The sequence below is a fragment of the Drosophila yakuba genome, chromosome 3L (assembly GCF_016746365.2).
Source record: "Drosophila yakuba strain Tai18E2 chromosome 3L, Prin_Dyak_Tai18E2_2.1, whole genome shotgun sequence".
Taxonomy (NCBI): Eukaryota; Metazoa; Arthropoda; class Insecta; order Diptera; family Drosophilidae; genus Drosophila; species Drosophila yakuba.
The window spans coordinates 11,635,504-11,660,581 of NC_052529.2; the positions used below are offsets into that span (position 1 = coordinate 11,635,504).

Consider the following 25,078-nt stretch of genomic DNA (forward strand, 5'->3'; position numbering starts at 1 on the left):
GTTGATTATAATGGTGATGAAATCGGGCAAATTGCTCGACGTACTAACTGGGCTGATTAGTACAGAAGAACAGCGAGCGAAATGAAATTGAAAATGGAAATATTGCTTAATGTCAGACGATGTCTAAACTACGCCCAGAAACAAAGGCACATCCACGACAATAGACAATGGAAGACGAAGACCAAAGTTTTCCCCGCCTTTTGCTCCTCCGCACAGTGGTTTTCCATAACTGCTATCAAGTGTGTGCAAGTATTTAGCTATATAGCCGCCTATATACGACTCCATGTGGGTGTGAGGGGTTATTGTTGTTAACGATGTCGAAAGTAACTGCGGTGTAAGTGGCCGAAGGTGTTGAAATTGCCATAACAACAACCACGGCGGCGGAGATATAGCCGAGTCGTTCGATAAGTTAATAGCCAGAATGCAGTCAACAAGCAACAACCAACCGCACTGCCAAAGACAACAACAAGAACAGCAATAAACGACTGATAAGATACAGCGAAAAACGAGGAAGAACAACTACCATACAACTGCCCTACTAGACAGACAGACAGACATGGCACTTTGAATATGTTCTTCGAAGAAAAAACATTTTACTTGCTTTGAATACAGCGTAAGCAGCACAAAATATTCAGAGATGTTATATTTTATATGGACACTACCGAAAATAAATCAAACTAGAACCAGTTGGGAATCATAAGTCGCCCTACAAGGCAAGTGGTTTGACCTTTTATTTCAACATATTGTGCTATTAAAGAAATATACATTTAACTCTGCTAAAGTGACAAAATTCTAGAAGTTTCACTGCGCTGCCTCAAGGAGCTTTCACTGCCTGAATTGGCCGCAAACTTGGTTGAATGTCACCCCAATCATGACATGATGGGGATGATGTAATGGCCTGTCTAACTAGCTCCGTCTTGGGCTCTGTCTCCCTCAAAATATATGTATATTGTGGTCTGACTCTGGCTCTTTGTGCTCAACACTCGCCACGAAAGGGCTCAGTTCAAGATACAGAAACTGAAATAATAAAAGAAAAAAAACCAAACTGCCGAAATGAGCATGGAAACGTGACAGAATAATGGCATCACATAAACGTCTCATTGATACACGATAGCTCTGGGTGCTATTGAAGTAAATGGCATACATAGAGGCCAGACACCACGCCGCACAAGCCAAATGTGGGCCAGCAACTCTTTGGAGCCCAAGACGCAAATAGAGCTGGCTTAAATTACACTGGAGCTCGAGATAAATGGAATGAAGTGCACCAAGTCAGCATATTGGTTTCCTTTCTGATCCTTGAGTCTGATCTAATTTAGGTCTCAAGAAAGATCAGTCTTTCAATTGCAAAGAGTGTACAACTGATAAAGTGGACACTCTTTGATTTATTCTCTGGAACAACAGCTCGATTTGCCTTAGGGGGGGATTTGTACTGTATCAAGATTGACAATCTCGGCGCCAATTTGCCATTGCCATCACTCAGATGCAGCAGCATCTGTAAATGTATCTGCATCTGAAACCGGTTGGAACCGTTCACCCGCCAGATATATTCATACAGAATGCATAATAGCGGAGGCGGCACTAGAGGCCACTCAACCGGCCGCGAGTTACGTCATCCGATCGAGCGGTGCATTTATCCAGTTGGATTCACACCATTCCGCACCGCACTCACCGCAACTGGACTACTGGACGAGTGCTTATTTTGATTGGCACGGATGGTAATTGTCTACTGGGCCCAGTAACCAACAGCACACCTTTGCAAACAGCGTCGCAGTGTAAAAAAAAAAGCAAAAGTTGGTCAATTAATAGAATGAATATCGAAAGGTTTCCCCAAGTGCGTATAAATTATCATAGCAAATCGGGCGCTTAATTAACCACAATTGCGGGCTGGTCAGACATATGTACTATATACATATAGACGATACACACAGTCAAGTACAAAGACTGGCGATGTGTCTGCCCTCCTTTGATCGATGTCAATTCGTGAGTCAACCGAATGCATGAGGCACACATGGAAAAGCGGGAAAGTGCACGGAATAAATCGTAGTAAAGCCGATTAAGCAAACCGTGAATGACAAGTCAACAGCCAACCGCCAACCTGTTGCCATCGATAACGATCGGCATCGAATCGATCTACGATTGCACATAGGTGGGCGCTGATCAGTTTTTCATTTTGGGGATACATTGTGTTATCACATAGTAGCATAGCCTCAGGTTATTTCCTCTCGTGTTTTTCACGGCTGATGACTAAGATTTTTCTGATCAGCAGATTGCCTACATGAGTCACAGCACTAAAAAAAATGCCAAGCCAAGCTGTAAAATTAAATATTATAACATAACAATATGCGTTTTCTTTGCCGCCAATTATAGCTATCAATCAGCGAATCAAGAGCTTTTTTTGAACACAACTCAAGATAAGATTATTTGATTGGATGGAGCTTTTAGATTGTATACAGAAGCAGCACATTAACCAATTAGCTTTATAGATATAAATACATATAGTTGCCACTATGCAATTGTCACAGAGCTGAAGTGGCTGAAGTGCACAGAAACTTGAGAAAAAGAGACAACTTGGCGACAAATCACCAAACTCAAATTGAAGGTTAAATCGCGGGCGGGGGGCCGGTTAATCGGGTGTCGAACGCGTTTTTCAAGTCCATTGAAACAATCGGGTGACGCGAACACTGAAGCTGCCGTTTGCCTTTGCCGTTGACGTTCACGTTTGCGTGAACGCTGACGCAGACGCCGGTTGTGGTTCGATTTTGGGCACAGAAAACAAATCTGACCAAGCTGGACCATTCAAATCACTACTTTCGCACTATAGCAATCACATTTAGTTTGCATTTGTACAATCTAGCTAATAAAATGTGATATCATTGGCCAAAACACTTGATTGCTTAGAATGAACGTGTCACAGCGTTCATTTTAGCCTCTGAAAATGAACAAGTTCATTTGGCTTCATTTTCAAAAGTGATCACAAGACTGATCCACAATTTGTCGCTGTGTTTTCTTATTTTGTTTTGCTTTGACTTGAAGTTCACCCAGTTGTGGACTTGAGTTGTTTTGCTTAGTTGCTTTAGTTTGCTTCATTTGTTGATTATGACGCGTACCGTTAGCCGAAGGAAACGTGTGATCTCTGATTGTTTTTGTGCGTATTATTTTCCGATTTTTATTGTTTTATTTTTTGGTTGTTTTTATTGGCAATGTTAATGGGCTTCCTTTGATTTTTGCTTGTTTTCTTCTTCTGTTTTTATTTTTTTTTTTCAACTGCGTGCGTGCGCCCGCCGTTCGGCAGCGGAATCAGAAGACTGTCCGTCTGTCGCGACGCGCACCTTTGGCGCGGCGCAGCGCGCTTTGATTGTGTGCGCGGGAGAGAGAGGGCCCGAGCCATAGCCATTGCCATTGCCATTAGGGGCGAGAACGAGAAAGAGAGCGAGAGAGTGAGCAGAGTACACACAGAAATCAGCTGTTCCGATGCTCTCCCGCTCTCGCACTCGCGTTCTATTGCTGCACTTTGAATGAAATTGGTAACGGCAGTTTGCATTTGAGCTTTCCTATCGCATATTGCAAATTGCACATCGCATACTGCATATTGCATATTGCGCAAAAAATATATAACGAAGCTCACATAAATTTTGTTATGCAAACACGCGTCTCTCGGTTCTTTTCGCAGCCTCTTTCCCTTCCTTTCTTTTCAGCTTCGAATGACGCAGACGAATGTCCCATCGCGATGTCGATGATGACTGCAGAAACAGCGACAGAAACAGGCGAAGCATGTGTACAGTGGAGCCTGGCTAACCCAACCCAATGTCACTAAGTTCAGTTGAAAACCATTACGAAAACTGCAGGTTTTAAATATTCATAGCATACATAAGGGGGCAAAATGAATTCTTATCTTTTAAAAGACATTTAATGATATATTGGTTTAGAAAATAAATGATAATAAATGATAACAAATATATTATCATTACTTTTATGTATATTAGTAATACAATTTTTTTAAACCTTTTTTTTTAAATCTTTTAAATCCTTAAATGCCCCATTTGACTTCAGAAAATTATGAAAATAATTTATTTTAAAGACTGTACTGGGCAATAAAACAGCTGCTTGCCAGCGGAATAAACATCAAGTTGAGATACATAGAAGGGCAGAGAATGCGAGAGCGGGAGGGAAAAACGCTCGTCAAATTGCCTGTTTGCCCCATCAGCGCTTTCGTTTGCCTTTGCCAAGTTCAAAATTATTTAAAACAATTAATATTCATTTTGTTCCGTGTTGTTTTCAGCCTGCTCGTTGTGGCTTTCAATTAGTCTTGCTCAAACTGATGATCATTCCATTCCCCCATCTCCCATCTCATACTGTTGACGAAGGTGTCACAAAATTGCAGCCATAAATTAATAAAAAGAATCAAAAACGGCCAAATGACTCGAAATTTATTCAATTAGGACTGCACAACATGAATATAACGCTGAGTTACAAGAAATATTCAAAGCGTTGGTGACTATAATTTACGCGAAATTATTTTGGTAAAAATGGGTTGTTTCAGCCAAATGAAAGTCGTTTATGGTATGTAAGTATTTTTAAACAAATCAGAAAAAGGCGAAATAGTATATAACTTTTACCAAAGAAATGCTTAACTAATTTCTGTGCTTTTGTGATAAAAGGTCTTTGTTTCGACAAGTAAAATGATGAAGTGTACTACAAAAGTGCAACAAATGTAAAAGCATTTCAGACTAAAACACATTGTGCGTCTATTTATGGGGTGGACTATACAGGGAAGTAAATACCAATTTAATTATATTGTTTTCTGCACAATAGCAGCGGATTGCACATTATGCCCGATGAACTAGCTGCATTTGTCGGGCGAATTGTGGAGCTTGGGGTTTTATTGATTTTGCATGTGGATGTGGATGGGGATGGGGATATGGTGTGGTGTGGTGGCGGACAATGGAGCAGCTGTGGCACAGAACAGCTCATGGCGAACGCATTAATCTATCAGAGCCACGCTCCATTTACGCGGTAGACAAGCTGTGGGAGCGGCTCCATACCCCCCACACCCCACTCCACCCCACTCATTACCCCCCGCCGACCCCAACAAATGTGTGCCACAATTAACAATACAAAATTACGCATTAATCAAGCACAAAGACAAAAGTTTACCGTCGTACAAATTAACAAAGATAAGTGCACTGAGGAAATCAGATGGCTCATTAACATATATTTCTTTATTTGTTAAATAAAATAGAATTTTTTCTATCATATCAAAAGAGTTTACGATTTTCAAAGAGATTTTCAAAGACTAATTAGTGGCACTTTCAGTGGTTCTAATTGCTTTTGCGATAACTACCTGCTTTCTCTCTGTGTAGCAACACGGACATGGCAAAAAGAGCTTAGAAAATATACATTTTAATTAACGTTATTTTTTTTGTCAATGGCGGATGTCGCTGGATACACGAACGGATGACAGTGGGGATTGAGTTTGGGAAAACGGCCAAAAGCGCCGATATGAATCAGCTTTTGCCAAAATGTGTCTGAATCCCAATCATGTTTCCTCTGCCCCCATCTCCCCCCTATATGCCCCCATATCGCCATCTCTTTCTCTGTGGCACAAGACAAAAGCCCCGCCAATAAATCGAAAAGTACCGTTTCGCCCGTTTGGCAATGCGGCACCCATTCAGCATACGAAAACATTGGCAAACAGTTGGGTAACGAAGGCATACTCTGTACCTAAGGTGTATATAAAATATATAGTATATATAGCTCAAAACTGAACTTCTAAAGGAAGATCCTAGACATACTTGTAGGTACATATATACGCTATATATGCATACACTATATAAAGTCGTAAGTCTAACTCTTTCCTATTACTTTCTTATTAATCTATGTATATAAACCGCTGATCTAGGTAATAATTTGGCTGTTCAAAGATAAGCTGCTCATTTATATTTAGAGATCCAGAACGAGTTCCCACAATTTATGTATTTCTTTGAATGCCACAAGTCCAGTATGCCCCATTACAATTTAATAGATGGGTATAACTAGAATCGCCTGCTGGGAGAGCGACCAGTTTTCGTGCTGGGAACGAGGCAACTGCTGGCTGACTGCAAACTGGTAACTGCTAACTGGTAACTAGCTTCTATTGGCCGAGAGAGAAGACGGCTTAGACAAGCGGCTCTCTCTCTCGCACACAGCTGACGACAGCAGCTGTCCGACGTGCAGCAGTGTGTGTGTGTGTGTGGATTGGGTGAGTCATTTGGCCAAGACCCCACCTCATTACCCCACCAACTCCGAGCCCCCAAAGCCCCACTGCCAAAGCATCGGAGGTGACGACAACTGACATTAATGTTTCGCTGATGAAGACAAAAGCGAGAGACACAAAATAATAATAATAATGGAAAGTATTTAAAAGAGAGACGCTTCAGCTGGACAGGTAGATGGATGGCAATCGGGCAATCACATGTGGCTAAATGGATTAAAAAGCGGCCAAGAGAGCGAGCGAGAGCGCCAAAAGCTGGCCAACACGTAAATGAGCCACAGCCGGAACTTGGCTTGAAGTCAAGGTAAACTTTTATGGGCCTCGTCGCCGCGTCGTTACTCACTTTTTCCGTTTCTGCAATTTTGCATGCGGGTGAAATTGAAAACACAATACAATAATACAATACCATACAAATACACTGTAGAAAACCCATAAAGACTTGGTTTTATGAGCCACCTGTATGTGGTAGCAATTACTTGGGGCAAAAACAAACGTAGATGGTTTATAAAAACTAACAAATGATGCTCTTATTTTAATGAACTTTAAAGGGGTCCGGGTTGCTCTCTACGTTTTTAGGTCGAATTTAACGAGGTTCAACTGTTTTTTTGCAGCTATAGGAGACCATATATCCTCAAGATATTACTGACATTTTAATGGAACTTTAATAAGTTTAATTAAGCTGCTCTTTTGGCCTATTTCTTGTAAATGGGCTTAAGGAAAATAAGAAAATCTTCAGATGCAGTTTTTTTTCGCTAGAACTTAGTGCAACACCTATTGTTTCTCTGGGCACACCTGCAATTATGTTGAAAGCAAGTTCATGAGGTTGTCAAGTCGCCCATTGTCATCTTTTTGGCTTGAGTTCTGGGAAATGGAAATTTCCGTTGACCTTTGCCGCTTTGGCATTGCTCCCCCATTTAAACCCAAAGTCGTGTTCCAAATCTCCAACATTCGCCATACGCCGGCTAATGGGCAAATAATTACAGCCAGCATCTGGGCAACTAACGTTATCCGCCGGCTACCGTTGCACAATTGTCGGCCAACTGGGACCGGGGGGTCGAAATTGTAGGAACCTAGTTTGTTTAATGGCAATTGTTGCTCCTCTCTCAATGGACTAATTGTTCTCAACTTTTGATACAGCTCTCGAAGTTCCGTTGATTTTCGGAAGTGGAAGTGGAGTGGAATGAACCCAGTTGGGTTTCTTGACCAGGCAATATTACTGGGTGGTATTAGAGAAAGCACTCGTTATGAATATTGCAAAGAAATAACTTTATAAATGTGTGCCAAGACTTTGTTTAAAGGTTCTGAAAAGCCATTTAAAGCTTCTGAAAGCAATAAAAGAACTAATGCCAAGAAACCTTCGCCAGTTCTAATTCTTGGAGTCCCTGAGAGCTAATTGCCCGTTCCCCATCGCTGACTCGCTGGCTGGCCGTCAGTTGGGCCATTGTAATGAACTCCAGATGGATACCTTGATACGCCTGCTGGCTGCACTAATTCGAGCTTGATCCGCAGGCGCTTTGTCTTTGTCTCCTCGCCAGCTGTTCCCTTTCAGTCAGTTAGTCGGTTAGTCAGTTAGTCAGTAAGCCAGATTGTCAGTTAGCCAGATTGTCAGTTAGTCAGTTAGCCAGTCTGTCAGTTAGCCAGTTCGTCAGTCATTAAGTGGTCCAGTGCGTGGAGTGTCAATGAACGGCGGCGACAGAAGCTTGGCATCGCCGGAGCACCTGTTCTCGTTTGAATATATATACCTGTGCCCAAGGTGCTGTGACAGCTGCGGGTTAAGGCCCAGATGATTAGCAGTCGGTAGTACTAATGGATGGGAATGGAAAGCTCAAGTCTACTGCTCCATCTAGAGTTATATCTGGAAATCTGGCGCTTATTCTTCGCTGTCGCCCTGCAAAAATTGATTGCTCGTAAATCGCAAATCAGCAAAAGCTAAATGGGCAAGCGATAAAAGTCCGGCATACAAAACATATTAAACTGGGACAGGAAATTAAAACGTTAGCGACCAGCTGGAGCAGAAACGGTAACAGCCAACGGAGCTCGCTCTCCAGCCATATGATAAAGCCCCCAAGTTGGGGGCTCCAAGCATGTGGAGCGAAAAACCCAACGAGCCAAAGTTAAGCAGCTGGCTAAAAGGGCAGGGGAAAAGTGGCCAAGATTAATAATGCCCAGACATGGAGCAAGAAAATGGGAAAAAAGTGCAAGTAACATGTGTGTATGTACCTTACTGGACCTTTGGAAAGGCATTTGGTGCCCAGGGGGAAAATAATACCCAAGACTTGGAGGCGGTGTCCACCTCCTTCGTTAATGAGCTGGTGAAACTCTTACAAGAAAGCGAACTAATATTTTAGCTGGCTAGACAGCTTAAGGAATGAGTGGTCGAATGAGGCATCTTTTTTAGTGTGCCCAAGAATATATATGATGCACCTTGTACTTAAGTGTGACCAAGTGACATTGTATTAGTGTGATTTAAACGTGCTAACCAATGATTGCCAATAAGAATACCATGTTCATACATCCTACTCTCTTTTTTAATTAGCATATCGGCATATTGTGAAAAGCAGGAAGTTTTAAAGGTGTAAACCAGTCACCATGTGGATATTCCTTTGTCTTCAATTACCTTCAAAGTACAGTTGGCCATAAAAGAGGTCTTTGGCCGACCGAAAACAATATTACTCATTTATAAAGAGTGAAGTTTTTGTCAGTTTTATATTTGTTAAATTTTTATTTGTTTACATAGGTTTTTTTTATTCAAATTTTTGGGGCTCCTTGATGAAAACCAAAGCAAATGAGACAATCAAAACTTTTGAGCATTATTATTATGTAAATTGTGAGCTTGGAGATGGAGTTGTGTTGGGGCCTGGTAGCTTAGTGTGCCATTGACACTCTCTGTGGGTCTGTCAGCCTGTCGGCCTGACAGGTTTATCATTATCATGTTCATAATGCGCCCCCTAATGCGGCACAGTCTTCCCTCCACAAACTTACTTAACAAATGACTGTTGTTATGCGGTTCTGCCGCCTCTTCTTACTCAGTTTGTATGCCCATACTGTTAGTCATTGTTTTGGGGGGCGGTGAAGTGAGTATATGTATGAGTATGTGAGTATGTGAGTATGTGAGTTGCATGCACAAAGACGACCCTCAAACAAGTGAATAAGTTGTTACTCAGAACGTAACTCCCACCTGCGGCTCTTGTCCATCTTGCCGTTTAATAGAGTATTTCTATTCTACTGCTGTGGCACTTATGCATACTCATGTGTGTCAATATTTGGTTTCCTAACTAATTATCAGTTCAGCGCACTCTGTGAGCTCGGTGGCAGAGTGTCAACGCTTTGCGGTTGTCTCACCTCGGTAATTTGAGAGTTCGTTTAACTTTGCTTTTCAAATATAGCCAGATCAGCAATCACCGAGCACCTAAAGCTCACTGCTGATGAGAATTGTTTAAATTTGGGCATGGTAAATAAGGAAATAAGTCAGCATCAGCTGTTAAGTTACAGTTTCCATTTGCAGAGCTCTGGTTTGGTTTGGGTCACCACCTAATTCTGGTGACCTTCGTGGCGCATTTTCGTTGCCTTTAGGCCTAGTATGTATTAGTTGCATATATTTAGTTGGCCGCCTTTGTTTCGGCTTCTATGCGTGTTTGTTTCTTGGCTGCCTCCGCTCTTGTGATGTTTTAATTGCCGCTTGAACCTTGAATTTGCACCACAGAGTGCTTTTGGTGGTCACTAAATAAAATAAAAACTCTACAAAAGCCGCTTGAGAAATGCTCGCAATTAAAGCCATAAAAATGAGTAAATACCACATTTATCTCTAGCTTTGCTCTGCTTTTCGCGTTCTTTATTGTTCATTTTCATTTCGGCTTCCTTTGTTCGACCTCTGACACGGGCATCTTAAGTATTTCCCTAATGCGGACAAATTATAACTTTGTGCAATTCTGCGTGACGTGACCTTAGAAAGTTGATCGCCGCAGAGTGAATGCTAACAAGCGTAATGGCGATGGTAATACATTAGCAGTAATTATACAAATCCAAATACTAGTGGGCATTCGCAAACTGGACCATAAATCATTCTCAGGATGGTATTAACTATTAAGTAATAAATAGATCTCCTAGCCAAACTAACGTAGTTTGTACTGTAAAGAGTTGGAATATCTATGAAGTAACAAGTGCTATTATATACATATAATAGAACCTGAGTTTATTTATATTCTTAAGTAGCAGTATATTTTTAGTTCCAGTTTTTTAGATATGCTAATAATTGGAAACGTGCCATAAGAAATTATCCAAAATGAGGTAATTAATAACACGGCGAACAATGTGATTGACGCAACTGACGCATTATAACTGGAAACCTTGGCTACCTAAATGGGCGAAAGATTGGAACAGCAACTTCTAAGACCGGATTGGTACTATGATAATCCCAAACGAATCACAAATCATACGGTTCTATTGTGAGTCGCGAATAAAATTATGAATTCAACTTAAATGTCAGTTGGAAAGAAGAAGGAGGGAGGAGGTGGGGGGAAATAACTTACGCAACCAATCCGCCCAAGAAGGCAACTGGACCGCCGCCGATCAGGCGGATCTTTCGATGACAGGAATCGAAGAGGGAGGTTCGGGTGGGCGCCTGCGAGGTGGGTGACATGATGTTGTGGCCACCGCTGTGGTTGTTGTTGCTGCTGCTGTTGGTGTTGTTGCTGCTGTTGGTGTTGTTGCTGGTGTTGATACTGCTGGGATAATTCCGATCACTAATGAGCAGTTGTTGTGCTGCACTGGCTTTCCACGCTTGTTGTTCGCTTGTTTTGCAATTGTAATTACCACTGTAGTCGTTGTTGTTGCTACTGCTGTGTCTGCTGTTTTTACTGTTTCTATAATGAGTGTTGTTATGATTGTTAATGCAACTATTAGACAAACTGTGGCTGCTGCCGCCACTGGTGCTGCTGCTGCAGTTGCTGTTGATGCTATTGATGCTGCGGCAACTGTCGTCGTCGTCCGTGGAAGTTGCCAGTTGCTGCTGCGTCTGCTGTTTTGGCTTCTTGTTGCGCCTCAGTGCTGCTGCGAAATTGTAGCTGCTCGACTCCTTTTTCTTCTTCGGCTTCTTCAGCAACTGTTCCGAGTTTGAGTTCAACGCTGTTGCAAGAAACAACAAACAATTGTCGCCTTGCTGATAGGAAGAAGTTTGCTGATGCTGCTGCTGTTGCTGTTGCTGCTTGAAATAATATTCTGTGTCATGTGTCTTCTCTGCTGCGACTTTTGGCAACTTGTGTTGCTGCTGCCGGAAGCGTTGCAACAGCGTTTTCCGCTGCTGCTGCTTGCCGCTTGGTGTTGTTGCTGCTGCTGCTGTCGATGTTGCTGCTGCTGCAGATGCTGCTGTTGCTGCTGCTGCTGTTGCTGCTGCTGCTGTTGTGGTTGTTGTGGTCGTCTTCGTTCCGAAGCCGATTTGCACGATGTGCTGAGTGGGCGCTCTCAACATTATTCACTGTCACTTTTCGCTTTTATTCATTTGTCACTATAATTCACTCATTTGTTGTTGCTTCTATTGCTGCTGTTAACTGATTTTGCACACACTTTAATCTTATTGAGTTTGGTTTTTTCCATCTTTCACTCTTGTTTAGGGCAAACTTTCTTCTAAATGAAAATAAAACAAACAAGCCATTAGGTTTAAGCCCGAACTTTCAACTTTTTTGGCCATTCCCTTTTGCGTTGCTTTGGCGAAATGGCAAAAAGAAACAAATGAAAAGATTGTAAACTTCTCGTGCTCTGTGGTGCTTGCTTAGTATGTGTCATTCATCGGCTTCAAATTTTTCCACAAGAACTGCAGAGTAAAACCAACAACCTGTTCCATATAGCTATTACCCCATCTAAGATTATAAATTAGCCCGCGAGATGTCATTCTAAATATACGAAATCGATTTGACGAAAGTCTAATCCACTTAATCCCACGGGATTCGAGTTGGCCGAACCAATTTTGTAATAAATTCTTGTTCGGTAATCTGCCACAGTGCGATGACAGTGTATGGCAATGCCATGTGCTACAAACATTTGTATTTATTATTTTTGCGTTCCCCGGGCATAAATCCCCCATATACACATATTCAAATATATATATTTGTCTACACTCATATATATATTTAAATGTATATATATTTGTCGTTGGAAAACGCGATCGCGTGAGTTTTTCGACTCGTTGCGTAGTTCACACCGCAAAACAAAAACAAATGCAAAACAAATTCGCAATGCTGAGTGATTTGAGTAGGCGCGTGAGTGTGTGTGTGTGTTTGTGTGAGTTGCTAAGCTAAAATCCGCTTATATGTTAATTAGATTTACTAAAGCAATAAATTATAAGTTTCTTCCTTTTTGTGCTGGCTTGAACTTTTGCAGCTTATTTGTTTGGCTTTTTCTCGCTCTCTTCCCTGCAGTTAATTAATGCAAATGCTTTAACACTCGCGGGAAACAGCAAGTTTAAAGATTTAATTGTACAAATAAATGGAAAAAAGAAAACATAAACAAAAAAACCCATTGAAGAGCGTGCTGCTGCCGTTTCAGAGTTCCTTTTCGCATTCGATTCAAATTGTCTCTTATTTATGCGGTTTTTTAAGTCATACTTTAAGACCTTAACTCCGGCACTCTGGCACAGGCCAAAAGAAAAAGAAAGTAAGAGGCGGCGTCATCCGCTGCTTACGCAATGGCTGGCAAAAAAAATAAAAAAGAAAAAAAAGAAGCGAAACGACAGAGTAAAATTAAAACACATCATTAAAGAAGAAGCTCGGGCCAAGAAATGGGCTGGGTCTTTAAGAAACTGGAAAACCTGCTGCCACAAAGACGAAGGCGAAAAAAAGTAAACTGACTCAAGACTCGCAGAGAGTCGGGAAAAAAAGGAGTCGGACAAGCGATAACCTTCACCCAAATACCCACATTTAATGGATTGGGTCCACCCTAGCCATGTTCAAAAGAGAAGGGCCATCTAGCCAGGCTAACAAGATTGGCAGTTGATTGGGTGGCGGAACATTTGAAACTATTTGCTAAATGCAAATCGATTTGATGGCGATGGCAGTGCATTAGACATACAAAAGGATGGCCAGTGAAGAATCAAGCAGCAAGGACATTTTTTAGGACGTAAATTGAAGTGCAAATGATTGATACTTTTACCATGGAATTTTGGGAAATTGCAGATAAAATAAGATTTTTTACTTCTTCCGTTTCCATATTTTGATTATAAACAAGCAAAGCCAATGCTGATGAATTCCTTTTAAAAAGTTTTATTACGAATCCCATGTCAATACTCATGCGTCAACATGAAGCAAGTGAAATATAATTTGAATCAAAATATTCATAATTTAACCCCACATTGCTGAGATAAAGCACTGCTGCTGGACGTCAGCTAAGCAGAGTAAGCCCTGCTCAAGCTGGAGATTACAGTATCACAAGAGCACATGGTGTACGAGAGTATGACACATGGATTTCAGCTTTATGAATATGCCACAGAATTTCCCGGCACATGACAAACAAGAAAGAGCTTATCTGCCACACAACGGACAACGTGCCCGATGAGCGAATTCAGTGATTCAGTGATTCAGTTGGCACGAGACAAGCGAGATGACGACTACGACTAATACGGGTAGTATAATAAATACATGTATATATTGTAGAAGGCACGAGTATACAGATAGCTTGCGGAAAAGTAAAAGAAAAAGGTGTGAAAAGCAGCATGGCCTCGCTTTTGGCACCTCTCCCCCAAGGGTCTCTGGGAACTTTCACAACTGGCGAGTAGCCGAGATTAAATTGGCCGGATGATGATGATGGGTGGTGCCGGACACCACCTGGCCAAGAAAACCGAAAGTACGTCTTGTGGATTGGCGGCTGTAAGACTGTAAGACTGTAAGACTGTAAGACACTTCTAGCCCATGGAAATGACAATGGAAAGGGGAAACTTTCTATGACTCTCTTAATTAGCAAATTACATGCATGCAATTCTGGATGATGCGCCGTGTGGCTCGACATTTCTATTTTCATTTGTAAGGCACGTTGTTGGCCATATAAATTGCTAGAATTAAGCCAAGCCGGCAGCCATGAAAGTTTCCATAGAAAGCCGAGTGCAAAAGCGTAAAACAATTCTTCTCTGCGCGTTGGAGTTGATCACGATGATGATGATGATGACACTTGGGATTTTTCGAAACTCCTAACCGGCAATTGACACTGCGGGTTTTTATTTTCTTCTCGGTTTTTGGTGGAAAATGGGGCGGTTAGTGCGCAACACGCTTCGAGAATTTTAAAATGAAAGTTCGTGCCCGTTCACGGTTGACAAAGCATGCGGAAATCTCAAAAAGCCAAACTCAAGCCAAAGAAATAAGAAATAAATCGCTTAAGAGCGAAATAAAAGTGTGAAGAGATATAAGTCGGTATAAAAGTCTAAGACAAGACAAGAAAAGGAAAAACAAAAATGAAAAAAAAGAAGATATAATTATATTATTTTAATGTGTTTTCTCTGCTTCGAGTGAGGCCTTTTCCTCGCTTTTCCCTGTTTTCCTGCTGCTTATCCGCAGCAGCTGTCGTTTTCTAGCTGGCATTACTGTGAATTTTCAATTAAGCCTGGCCAAGCTGCCACTGCCACAGCAAACCATTCCATTCCATTCTCCGCCATTCCTTTTCAATGTGGCTGCTACCTCTGCTGCACAAAAATCATGATGATGATGATGAAAGCTTTCTCCACTCCACAACCCTCGGTTTTGCCCGCTTGAAAGGGTTTCTCAAGTCGGATACTCATTGCTGAGTACGAGGTACTCGGTACGCGATACTTGGTACTCAGTACTTGCCACTCAGTACTCAGCGAAGCAAGAAGTGTCATGGAGTGGCAAGGTTATGCGCTGTGCATAAGCAATTAGCTTTGCGGTTTCCACTCTCGGTTGATGTCCGCTGATATATCCATCTATTTATCTATCTAGAGAGTCGGCTAACCAGCTTTGGGGTCACACACACTCAACCACACACACACACAGTGTGTGGCTACACACATTAACTAGAAATGGAAATTGATTTGGCGCTACCACTTCGATCGTTTACTGGAACAGAAGTCTCTTCGCAGGGGAATCGCTTGAAATGGGCACAGAGCATTGCGTACTAGATTCTACACCGCATTTCCACATCGCTTGTAAAGTCCACACATTTAGCTTTTCCACGTTAGTGCTGCAGTCATAAAATGTTGCAAAATCTACATTAGCATTTTATTATTTATGGAATACACAAGTATTTTGATCGCTCTATTTTAAAGATTTTCAGTGCTTGGCATAGAAATCCATTTGTAATGATTTATTTTTAAAGCAGTTTAAGCTAATATCTTGTTGCTATTCCAAAAATATCTAGTAAAATGGATCACAGTTTATAATTCCTATAATCAGTACAGCTGAAACGAATCCGATATTTCGACACACAATCTGTTGATTGTAAATCCACTGCAACTGAATTATGGCATATCATCAAGTGGGTTGGAAACAATCTGATTTGTTGTGGATCATCGAATATTCTAAATTAGTTTGGAACTGAACATGGTGATCGAAACCATTAGATTTTCTACAATTCAGTGTTAGTGAAAAGTAGATCAAATAGCTGTGATTGCTTTCTGCGTTTTGGATAAAACTCTGGCTTAAGCGCTCCATTGGACATTGAAAATGGTTTCGGAGTACCACCACTGACCCTTTTGAGATCGGTAGATTGGCCAAGCCCCCGTTTCAAGGGCTCGGTGCCCCCGAGATGATGGATCCCCATCTCCATCCATGTGGATCATGCGTACTTCGTGCGTTCAGCGATTGCAGCAATTTTCACACTCCGAAGGCCACACACAATTGTCTGATTAACGCCGATCCAAGCAAATCCAATGTGAATATGTGAGTATCTGAGTGTGTGAGTATGAGTATCTGAGTATATGAGTATATGAGTGAGTGAACAAATGAGTACATGAGTATGCAAATGGGCCTGCGATTGCAGGCGAAAGACAAAAGAAAAACGGAAAACCATGGATTCATGGATCCGTGGATCGATGATCTATGTACGTGCTGCAATTGCTGGATCGGATCTCTTCGATTGAACGATTCAATTCGCAGCTGTCATCTAAAACGAAGCGAAACCTGAACGATTGCAACGCCGCCAAGTTCTCACGGCGAGTTACACAAAAAGCCGCACAAACATCACGTTTCCAGCATTAATGGGGCCCCTCGATCCGGATTGCTATACCAACTGTTGCCGTTGCTGCTGCTCCACTGTACCTCGTTTCACTGTACTCCGAACACAAGCTGAAAACTCCAATTCAATCCATTCACGACGGCGCTCTCAGGCTGCGCCATAAACTTGTACTGGGCCCGAAACGTGAGAGAAATAAGAAAGGCCAAAACCGAATAAAACAAAATAAAACGCCAAGAAGAGGCCCGTTGAAATTACCGCGGAGAAAAACAATAAAAAATAAATAAATACATAGACCCAATTAAATCGTGTAAAAAAAATACAACCGCGGCGTGGCCTCCCATATATACACACTTCTATATATTTATGAGTGTAAGTCGCGCTAATTAAGCAAATTAGTAAAAAACAAAACGAAAATATGGAAAACAAAAAAAAATTGTGCTGCGGTCAGCGGCGCGTCTGCTTTACCCACTTTTATGTTTTTTAGTTTTCTTGTATTTTTTTTTTAGCTGCTTTAGATGGCGGCGCATTGTCAACACAGCTGAAATTTGACCCATAAAATTTCCCACAAAATTATAGTAATTTTGCTAACTCAATTTGATGAACGCAAAACACAGCGAAGCTGCGAGATAAAATTATAGTAAAATCCAGCGGCATTTCCAGGGAAATGCGGGAAACACTGTGGGCTGTGGGAGTCGATTGCAAAACTAGCCGAAAATTGTTTGCCGGCAGGCAGGCGGAGAAAAGGGAAAATCGGAGAAAAACCAGCGCAATTTTCACCAGTATCCAGTTACCAAACTTCCTCTCCATCTTCACAACGGTTGAAGATGCCGCCGCTTCATCCAGTGGACAGAGACCCAGTGGCGGAGGGGGGTTTTTGATCAAAGGGGACGCAACCGCATAATTATATAGCCCGCCGATCTCAGCGGCCATCATTGCGGGCGGTGGGCGGTCAATTGGACGACAGAAAGGGGCCTGCATCGCAACTCGAAGCTCTTTTTATATGGAAAAGCACGGTGGATCGCACTGGGAACCCAGCGACTTTTACAAACAGCGGGCATAATTACTAATGGGTTTTAACTGGCTACGAAAATTGTTTCTATCCCTCAAAGAAACTGAGAGTTTGAGATGAAATCAAAACAAATTAAGAGTTGAGTGTGTGTATCGCAGAACAAATCTTGATTCAAGTGCATTTAAGTATAATAATTAAATAAATACTTAAATCATTATATAGAAAGTTTAACGATACCCCGAGGCCTTTGTTCAGTTTAAACACTTAAAAGAGGAGTTACTATAAGAACCATCTTTATAAAAATAATTTATGCACATACATTGTATTCTAATATTTGTGTAAAGCATTCCCAAATTGACTTTCCAACGCCTACGCCCATAGTAAAAAAGTTTATAATATTGCCGATCACCGCAGCTATGAAAATGCATCGGTAGCTTCCTCTGTAAAACATTTGATTGCCACTGCTCAAAATGCAGAAGTTGTATGCAGCCGTGTTAACAAGCTGCACGAACAACAGCGATGGGGCAGGCAATAAGTCAAGTTGAACAATAAACATATTCATTTTTCATATATTTTTATCGCCACGAATACCACAGTGCCGCTGGGACGAACATATCTTGGCTTGGTCAATGGGTATGGGTTAGCCGGATAGAGGGGGGCACAGCTGAAGATGGAGATGACTTTTGACAATGTTGTGGGAGCAGAGTGTCTTCTTCACATACATACAACACCACACATCACATCTCGAGTTTTCGAGGCTGTTACAAATCCTCAAAAAAATGGGCGGGGGCGTGATGGAAAAAAACATGATTGCAACACGGATATTTTAGCTGCTCGCTGGCGATTTAGCGCCCAAAATTACATTTTCTTTTGTCTCGATATGTTTGGTTTCGTTTTTTGTAGCCACACACAAAAAAGATAAAAGTGACGGCTAGCAATTATTTGGGAGACCCGGTGGCAAGTGTACGAGTATATATCTCGAAATAATCTCGCAGAAATGGTTGCACACGCGTGCAATTAGCGGCGCGTGTTTTCAGTGGGGAAAGGTGAGTGAAGGAGGCATATGAATAAAGTGCCTTTTGTGTGACGGAAACATTTTGCAAATTTTCACTAGCCGCTGCACTGCACACACATGTGTGTGTGTACATATATACTCGTCGTGTATAAAATATGAACACATGCACACATGTATTCGCGTTTATTTTGGGAAGCTTTTAGTGGCAGCCAGCGCAAAAAAGAAAAAAGGACTAGAAAAGCGGGGCAAAAAAAAGAAAAAGGAGGAGAAAAACCAAACACGGGCTGGGAAAATGCCTATGATGGCAATGCCGACAGCTGAATAATAAATTTAGCACGGGTCTTCGATTTTTCCGATTTCACATCGCTTGCGCTCGCTTTCGATTTGGTTCGCTTCGGTTTGGCGTTTTTCGTGGCTAACACACAACACAACACAACACAGCACAACAACAGCTGACATTGACACTTTTCGTGTGGCCTGGCGGCGCAGAAAAATCGTTTAAGGTTATTTATAAAAGCAAAAATATCGAACAGTCCCCAAAACACAAAGCCATTCAGAGAAAAACGCACAGAGATATGAGAGCCAAACTGGCTGAAATTGCCCTGTCAGAGTTAAACATTCGCAAACGGAATTCATCTTAGCCATCTTAGTGTTATTATAATGTATAACGTAGATGCAAAATCATTGGTAAATCATGTGGTGTTATATTAATATTAATAGGTAGCATTAATAATATTTGTAGCTTGAGTTAGCAGAATAACATTTTCAATAAGTTTACAGATTTGCTGCTTTCTGGTCAACGTAGAAGTGCCTCAAAATTGTGCTGTTATTAGGATAAATATTTAAAAAATGTATTTGTTATGCTGAATTCTACGAAATCCTACAAAACTCCAGCTTTAGTTTAAGCTACGAAAAGTTTTAATTGCTGAAAGACAAAGCGAGAAGGAAGCCAATCAAATGGTCTGAAGTGCGTGCTAAAAAAGTACGAAAAAGCGAAAGATGACAGAAAAGGGGTTAATTCCTATAGCTTTGTTTATTCAGCTCGAAACCAGCTACTGATTCCAATATCCAAATGCTCAATTTCCGCATCGCTGTCGCACTTAACCTTCAACTCGCATTGAAGCCAATTTGCTGACTCTGCTGTCTTTCCCCTTCTTCTATGTACGAGTGTATTTGTCTTTTGTGGCCCCATCAAGTTTCGTTTTCACACCTCCGCACACAGAACACACAACCCGACTGGCGCCCCCCATCAAATCAAAATTTATGATGTGATTCTAGCAACGCGACGGCGAGTGTTTCTTTGCTCGCGTTTTGAATGAGCTTAATTGTTGCCGATTTGAGTGTTTATTTTTTATGTATATGCAGCACACCCCGTTAAAGGTCAAACGAGCGATTGGCAAAGTCCAGAGTAATAAGAAAATAGAAACTGAAACCGAAAAAGAAACCCCCTTTTGCGCGTTGGAAAAGCGGTAGAATTATGTCTATGTCAACTATGAAAAGAAATGAAAACGAGTTCCACAACTGGCAAACGAGCAGGAAGACGACGACAGATATGGAAAGGGAGATAGAAGCTGTGCGGTGCGGTACGGTGACGTGAGTTGTGAGATGTGCGATGCACATGCAATGGATGACATGATATACATAGATAGGTGTAGCTCCGTGCCCCCACCATTCACCATACCCCATATACCATACCATACAAACCCATCCATTGCCATATATCTTTGAGCTGGTTTGGGTTGTTCTCTTGGTTCAGTTTGGTTTGGAAGAGCTGACCAGCAGCATCATACATATAAGGCATAACGGTTCGGTGGAGAGAAGTTTTCGGGTCGCTAACTAACCCAGTTAACCGAGATTTATCCGACAGCGCTTATAACTGTGACTATCCTTTTCATATGGGTTAAACGATCGATTGATACACGGCGAAAATCATATGGAAACACAGGGTAACAGAACCGAAATGCATATGTATGAGCTCGATTAACTACTGAAATTGTATCTATACGATCTCGCTGGAATTGCTCAATGGGGAAATACCGTGAGAAAAGTATTTCATAGCGGGGAAAAAACGCTCAATAGCAAAAAGTACATAGTAGCTAGTTACTTTTCTATACTAAATCGAACTTAAATGGATAGTTGGAATAAATAGTATTTCTGCGAATTCATTTATATTGCTTTTTCCCAATTAGTCCCAGGGCTTACATAAATCCTTTGCATCTGTAGGGCCCACACAGAAAAGAAAGTAATCCAAATCGGTTAGATAATATCGCACCACAAAGGCTTGGATCAATTTCACTTCCTCCGCCTTCTTCCGCAAAATGTCCATGGCAATTCAACTATGGGAATCCGCAATCCGCAACTAATTCCAGTTGCTTTTGCAATTTTTAGCATGACCTCAAAAAATCGATGGATGGCCTAGCGCATTTGAGGACCCAAAGGGTTGGTAGAGGGGCGGCGGGAGGGAGGCGAGGGGGTTACCTCGACGGAAGGTGTGAGAAATAACAAGCTGCTGGTTGAGCCACTCGTAACTGTTGTTTTCTTAGCGTATTGAACACGTAGGCGTCAACGGGGTTGACAATAAGTAAAAACAACGCAAACAGGATGTGCACGGCAAACAGAGGTTATCCTTTATGGCTAATAAGTTATATCATTATTTTAAAATTCTCATTCTTTGCTTTTTTAAAAAGCATAAACAAAGCCATAAGAACCTTAGAACATAAGCAATTTTTTTCAATAGTTCTTATAAAAATTATCAAAATAAGCCTGAAAAATATCCCCATTTCTCTCTGTGTAGCAGAGAAAACACCTGACAATGAGTTGAGAGTGAGGGGGCGGCAAAAACGGAGGGTTGAGGGTTGCAGGGCAGACAACCAGACAGCCAGACAGACGGACACACAGACAGGAAGCCCGTGAGGAAGGAAGTTCCTGCCGCTGCGGCAAAGGAAGTGGTTAAAACAATATGGCAGTGGAGGAAAAAGTAGTGGTGGAGTGCCAGTGGCAGTGGCACACCAAGCAACATTGTGAATGCCCAATGTACCGTTGTTGTTGCTGCTGCAGCAGTGTTGCAGTTGTTGCTGGTGTGCCAATTCTAAGCGCTGCATTGGCAACAGTCGCGCTTCGCCGGTTTCGCAACTGAACTCTCAGCTGCTATTGCTCCTCTGCAGTTAGTTGCTGTTGCTACTGCTGCTATTTCTACTGCTGCTGCTGCTGCTTCTGCTGCTGCTGCATTGCGCGTAATCAGTGAAGCAACAAACCGTGGCAGCTAGCTGCAACAGCAACAATAACACGCCAGCAGTCGCGGCTCTGAGGAAAAACTTGAATGCAGTTTTTCGCAGCGAATGACACAGTTTCACACCAGCACGGCAAAACACTAGCACACACTCACACACTCACACAAACAGAGAGAGAAGCACTTCTTTTCTTTTTTTGTTGTTGTTGGGGAGTAGACTCCTTTTCGTCTTACATTTTGTTCCCCTTTTCGGGATATCGGGATATATTAGTTTGTATTGGTATGCGATTTTATTTCACAATCTAGCATAGCATTTCACGGTTGGCAATCGATGTTGCAAATGTTGCGCTGCTTGCTGCTGCTGCTGCTGCTGTTTTGCTTTTAACTGCGACGCGATGCGATGCGACGCGATGTGTGGTTGCAACCGACGGCGGCGCCTCGAAAAACAATGTCAAATAATGACGCGGCGACTTCAACAGTCCACCATTGACGACCTGCAACCGCTCGAGCGACCAAGCGTGCCAAAGGAAATTTCTACACTGAGCCAAGCCGTCCGTCTTTGACTGACTGCTGCTCGTTCGGCTGGCAACAGCAACACACACACACAACAGCAGCAACAACAGCAACACACAGCGGCAGCACAACACTCACGCAAGTAAGGAGAGAAAAAAGGCAGCAAAAAACAGAAACAGAAAACTGGCAACGAAAGCAGAGCACACAGTAAAGATGAAGTGGTCGTTGTTGCTATTGCTGCTGATGTTGCTGCTGTCTCGCACACCAGCAGCATTTGCTCTCCGCTCAAGCGCGAGAGAGAGAGAAAGAGACCAAGAGGTATCAAATACCAGCTGAGCGGGAGAGCAACGCGTGTACGTGTTTTGCATACTAATGCGTCACTCAAGCGAGACACGCACATTTATACAGTTTTCGACCACTTGTTTGACTGCTTTGGCTCTGGCGCTCTCTCTTCTAGGCTCTCTCGCAACAGCTGAGCGCTCATGTGTTGATGCTCAGCAGCTGACTGCGCTGGCGTTGCCACATGGTCGGTAACAAGTGGCAGTAAAAGAGTAGCAGAATCTACTACTTTTTTTAACGTTGGTTTGGTTTAACTACATAAGTAGCAACAAATACAAAATATAAATATTTAAATATATATAATCTACTTGCAAGAAATGAAAACTCTTGTTATTGAGTAAAATGAATTATGTATGTTACACTTAAATTGTGCTCAAGTATTAATTAACACACCGTTTTTATGACCATAGGTAAACGAATTAAATTCGGCCAATTTAATGGCTAACAACATTTGGTACAACTGACGTAAACATCACATCACTTACTTTTAGTTAGACCGCTAATTGGCTTGATAACAATCTGTTTAAAACCGCATAGTATTATCAAAGCGCTAAACATTTATTTACTACCTCCAGTTGCGTTGACCACGCTAAAGATGTTCCTATTTAATTCGCAGGTAATTTGACTGCTTTAATCGAGTTTAACGATTTACCTGGGGATTTGGGCGAGCTCCTTCAAACAGAAATGCATACAAACGTAGTTGGATGTATTACTCACCTGCAAGAAAATAGAAAAAAAATGGATTAAAGACATATTCCAATTTGTATTACCTAAAGGTAAGGACCTACAGCTACGTGGTTCTTATCAATGAACCGACCCCAAGCCCGCATAAAATCGCCCCCCTGACCATCAACTCTCCCCGGGGAGTAATTATCACGCTCTTTTTCGGCCAGGAAGAAATAAAATCAGTAATCAAATAGAATAGAGCGGTGGAGGAGAATCGAAAAACACAGGAACTGCATTTGCTGCCCAACTTACACAGAATCTAGACCCGAATAAGAAAACATAATATAAACGCATCGTCATTCTTTGTAAATGAAGTCGAAAACAGGAACACGCAATGCACTTAGATAAATTGGGAGCTACATATATAATATTCATGAACTGTCAAAAAACCAAACATTTGATTTTAGTGCTAAGCCTCATGAAAACCCAATTTTATATTTTTTTTATATTTCGAAGAAAACTGCAGTTTCTTTTCGAGTGTATCTCGAAACAGCTGTCCATTGACGAGCTGAGGAAAAACAAGAACAAATAAGGCTAGGAAGAAAAGGAATGAAAAGGTAAGAAGCGAATAGAGGCAAAGGAATCTTGGCAGCAGAGAACGCGCACCTGTGACCGCCCGCAATGCAACCGAAACGGCGGCAAGTTCATTTGCACCACATCAAAATTTCATACACACTATGGTGCACACACACACACACTCATGCACAGAGCGAGTGAGCAATGGAACATCTGATCCGTACCGCCGCTATGGCCCTCTCTTTCCACCCACAACGCCCATCTCACTTCCTCCCATGGTGGAAACGCTCGGCTGCTTTCTAGCGGTTCAACTGCTTCAACTGCCATTTGCCATTACTCGAATTGCTTTGTGCCCATTACTTATTGCAGCGACTGTTGCAGTCGCACAGCAAAAACGGCACACGATCGCAGATATTGCGGCAAGAAGGTAGGAAAATGCAAAAATAAACTAAACTGACATTTCAGAGACCACCAGGGGTCGTTGCAATTAAATACAGCATTTTATAGCACATTTCCAGAAATTATAAGTCGACTTCTTCAACTGCCAGCTGCCAATCAGTTTGATATAAATAACATAACATAAATAACTCAAATTTAAGTATCTCTTCTTTTGGGAGTGGGTTCAGCCTATCTAAGCCAAGTTAAAGTGCATTTAAACACAATTGCCACGTTGCAGGGAACATATGATTTATAAAGCGATCATCAGTTATCCTTTTGCTCCCAATAAAAATCGGGGCAAGTCAAACATATTCATATATGAGGGGTTTAAATGGCTTATAAAAGTTCAAACAATGTGATGCAAAAGTTCATATGCGCTATGCGTAAACTTTTCTTATTTATACTATGTAGTTACATGGAACAATGAACATTCCCTTATGGCAAAAATTGTATTTATATTTACGCTTGAAGACGATAATTTTTGCTTATTTCTTTAGGCGATAATAAATAAGAACATGCTACATACAGCAAACAAGTAAAGGCACTTTAAGTTGATTTAAATAAACTTAAACATTTCATTATTCCATTTTTTCCTATAATTTAATTTCATTTTTTAATTTCATTGTTATCATATTATGGCAAATATATGCTTTCCTTACACTGCTTTCCATAATTGCTAAATGCTTTTATCGTGGCCATGCTAATCACTTCTTAATTGTTCAGAAAGAATATTTTATATCAGAGTTGAACCGAGTCTAGAAATGGCATAGTAACCGAGCTACTTTTTTCATACATTCAATTTTCCATATAAATATTAACTTGGCAAACACGGATGGTTGTTGTTGCTTATCAATCTTAATATTTGATTTATGA

General features: G+C 41.5%; 1 protein-coding gene across 4 annotated transcripts in view; it reads right to left on the reverse strand.

Moving 5' to 3' along the window:
• LOC6533724 (MOB kinase activator-like 2) overlaps positions 1 to 25,078 on the reverse strand; it is a 38,958-nt gene that overhangs the window by 7,063 nt on the left and 6,817 nt on the right. Inside the window, exons 1-2 of one of the 4 annotated variants that reach the window (XM_015194742.3) lie at positions 21,908 to 22,224; positions 10,780 to 11,872 (exon numbers count right to left, since the gene is read on the reverse strand). The exons of 2 other annotated variants lie outside the window; for them this stretch is intronic. In XM_015194742.3, the coding sequence (XP_015050228.1) occupies positions 10,780 to 11,717 (938 nt within the window). In that variant the 5' untranslated portion in view covers positions 11,718 to 11,872; positions 21,908 to 22,224. Of the gene's footprint in view, positions 1 to 3,107; positions 3,273 to 10,779; positions 11,873 to 21,907; positions 22,225 to 25,078 lie in introns of those variants that run through there. One more of the 4 variants, XM_002094393.4, reaches the window with a different exon arrangement.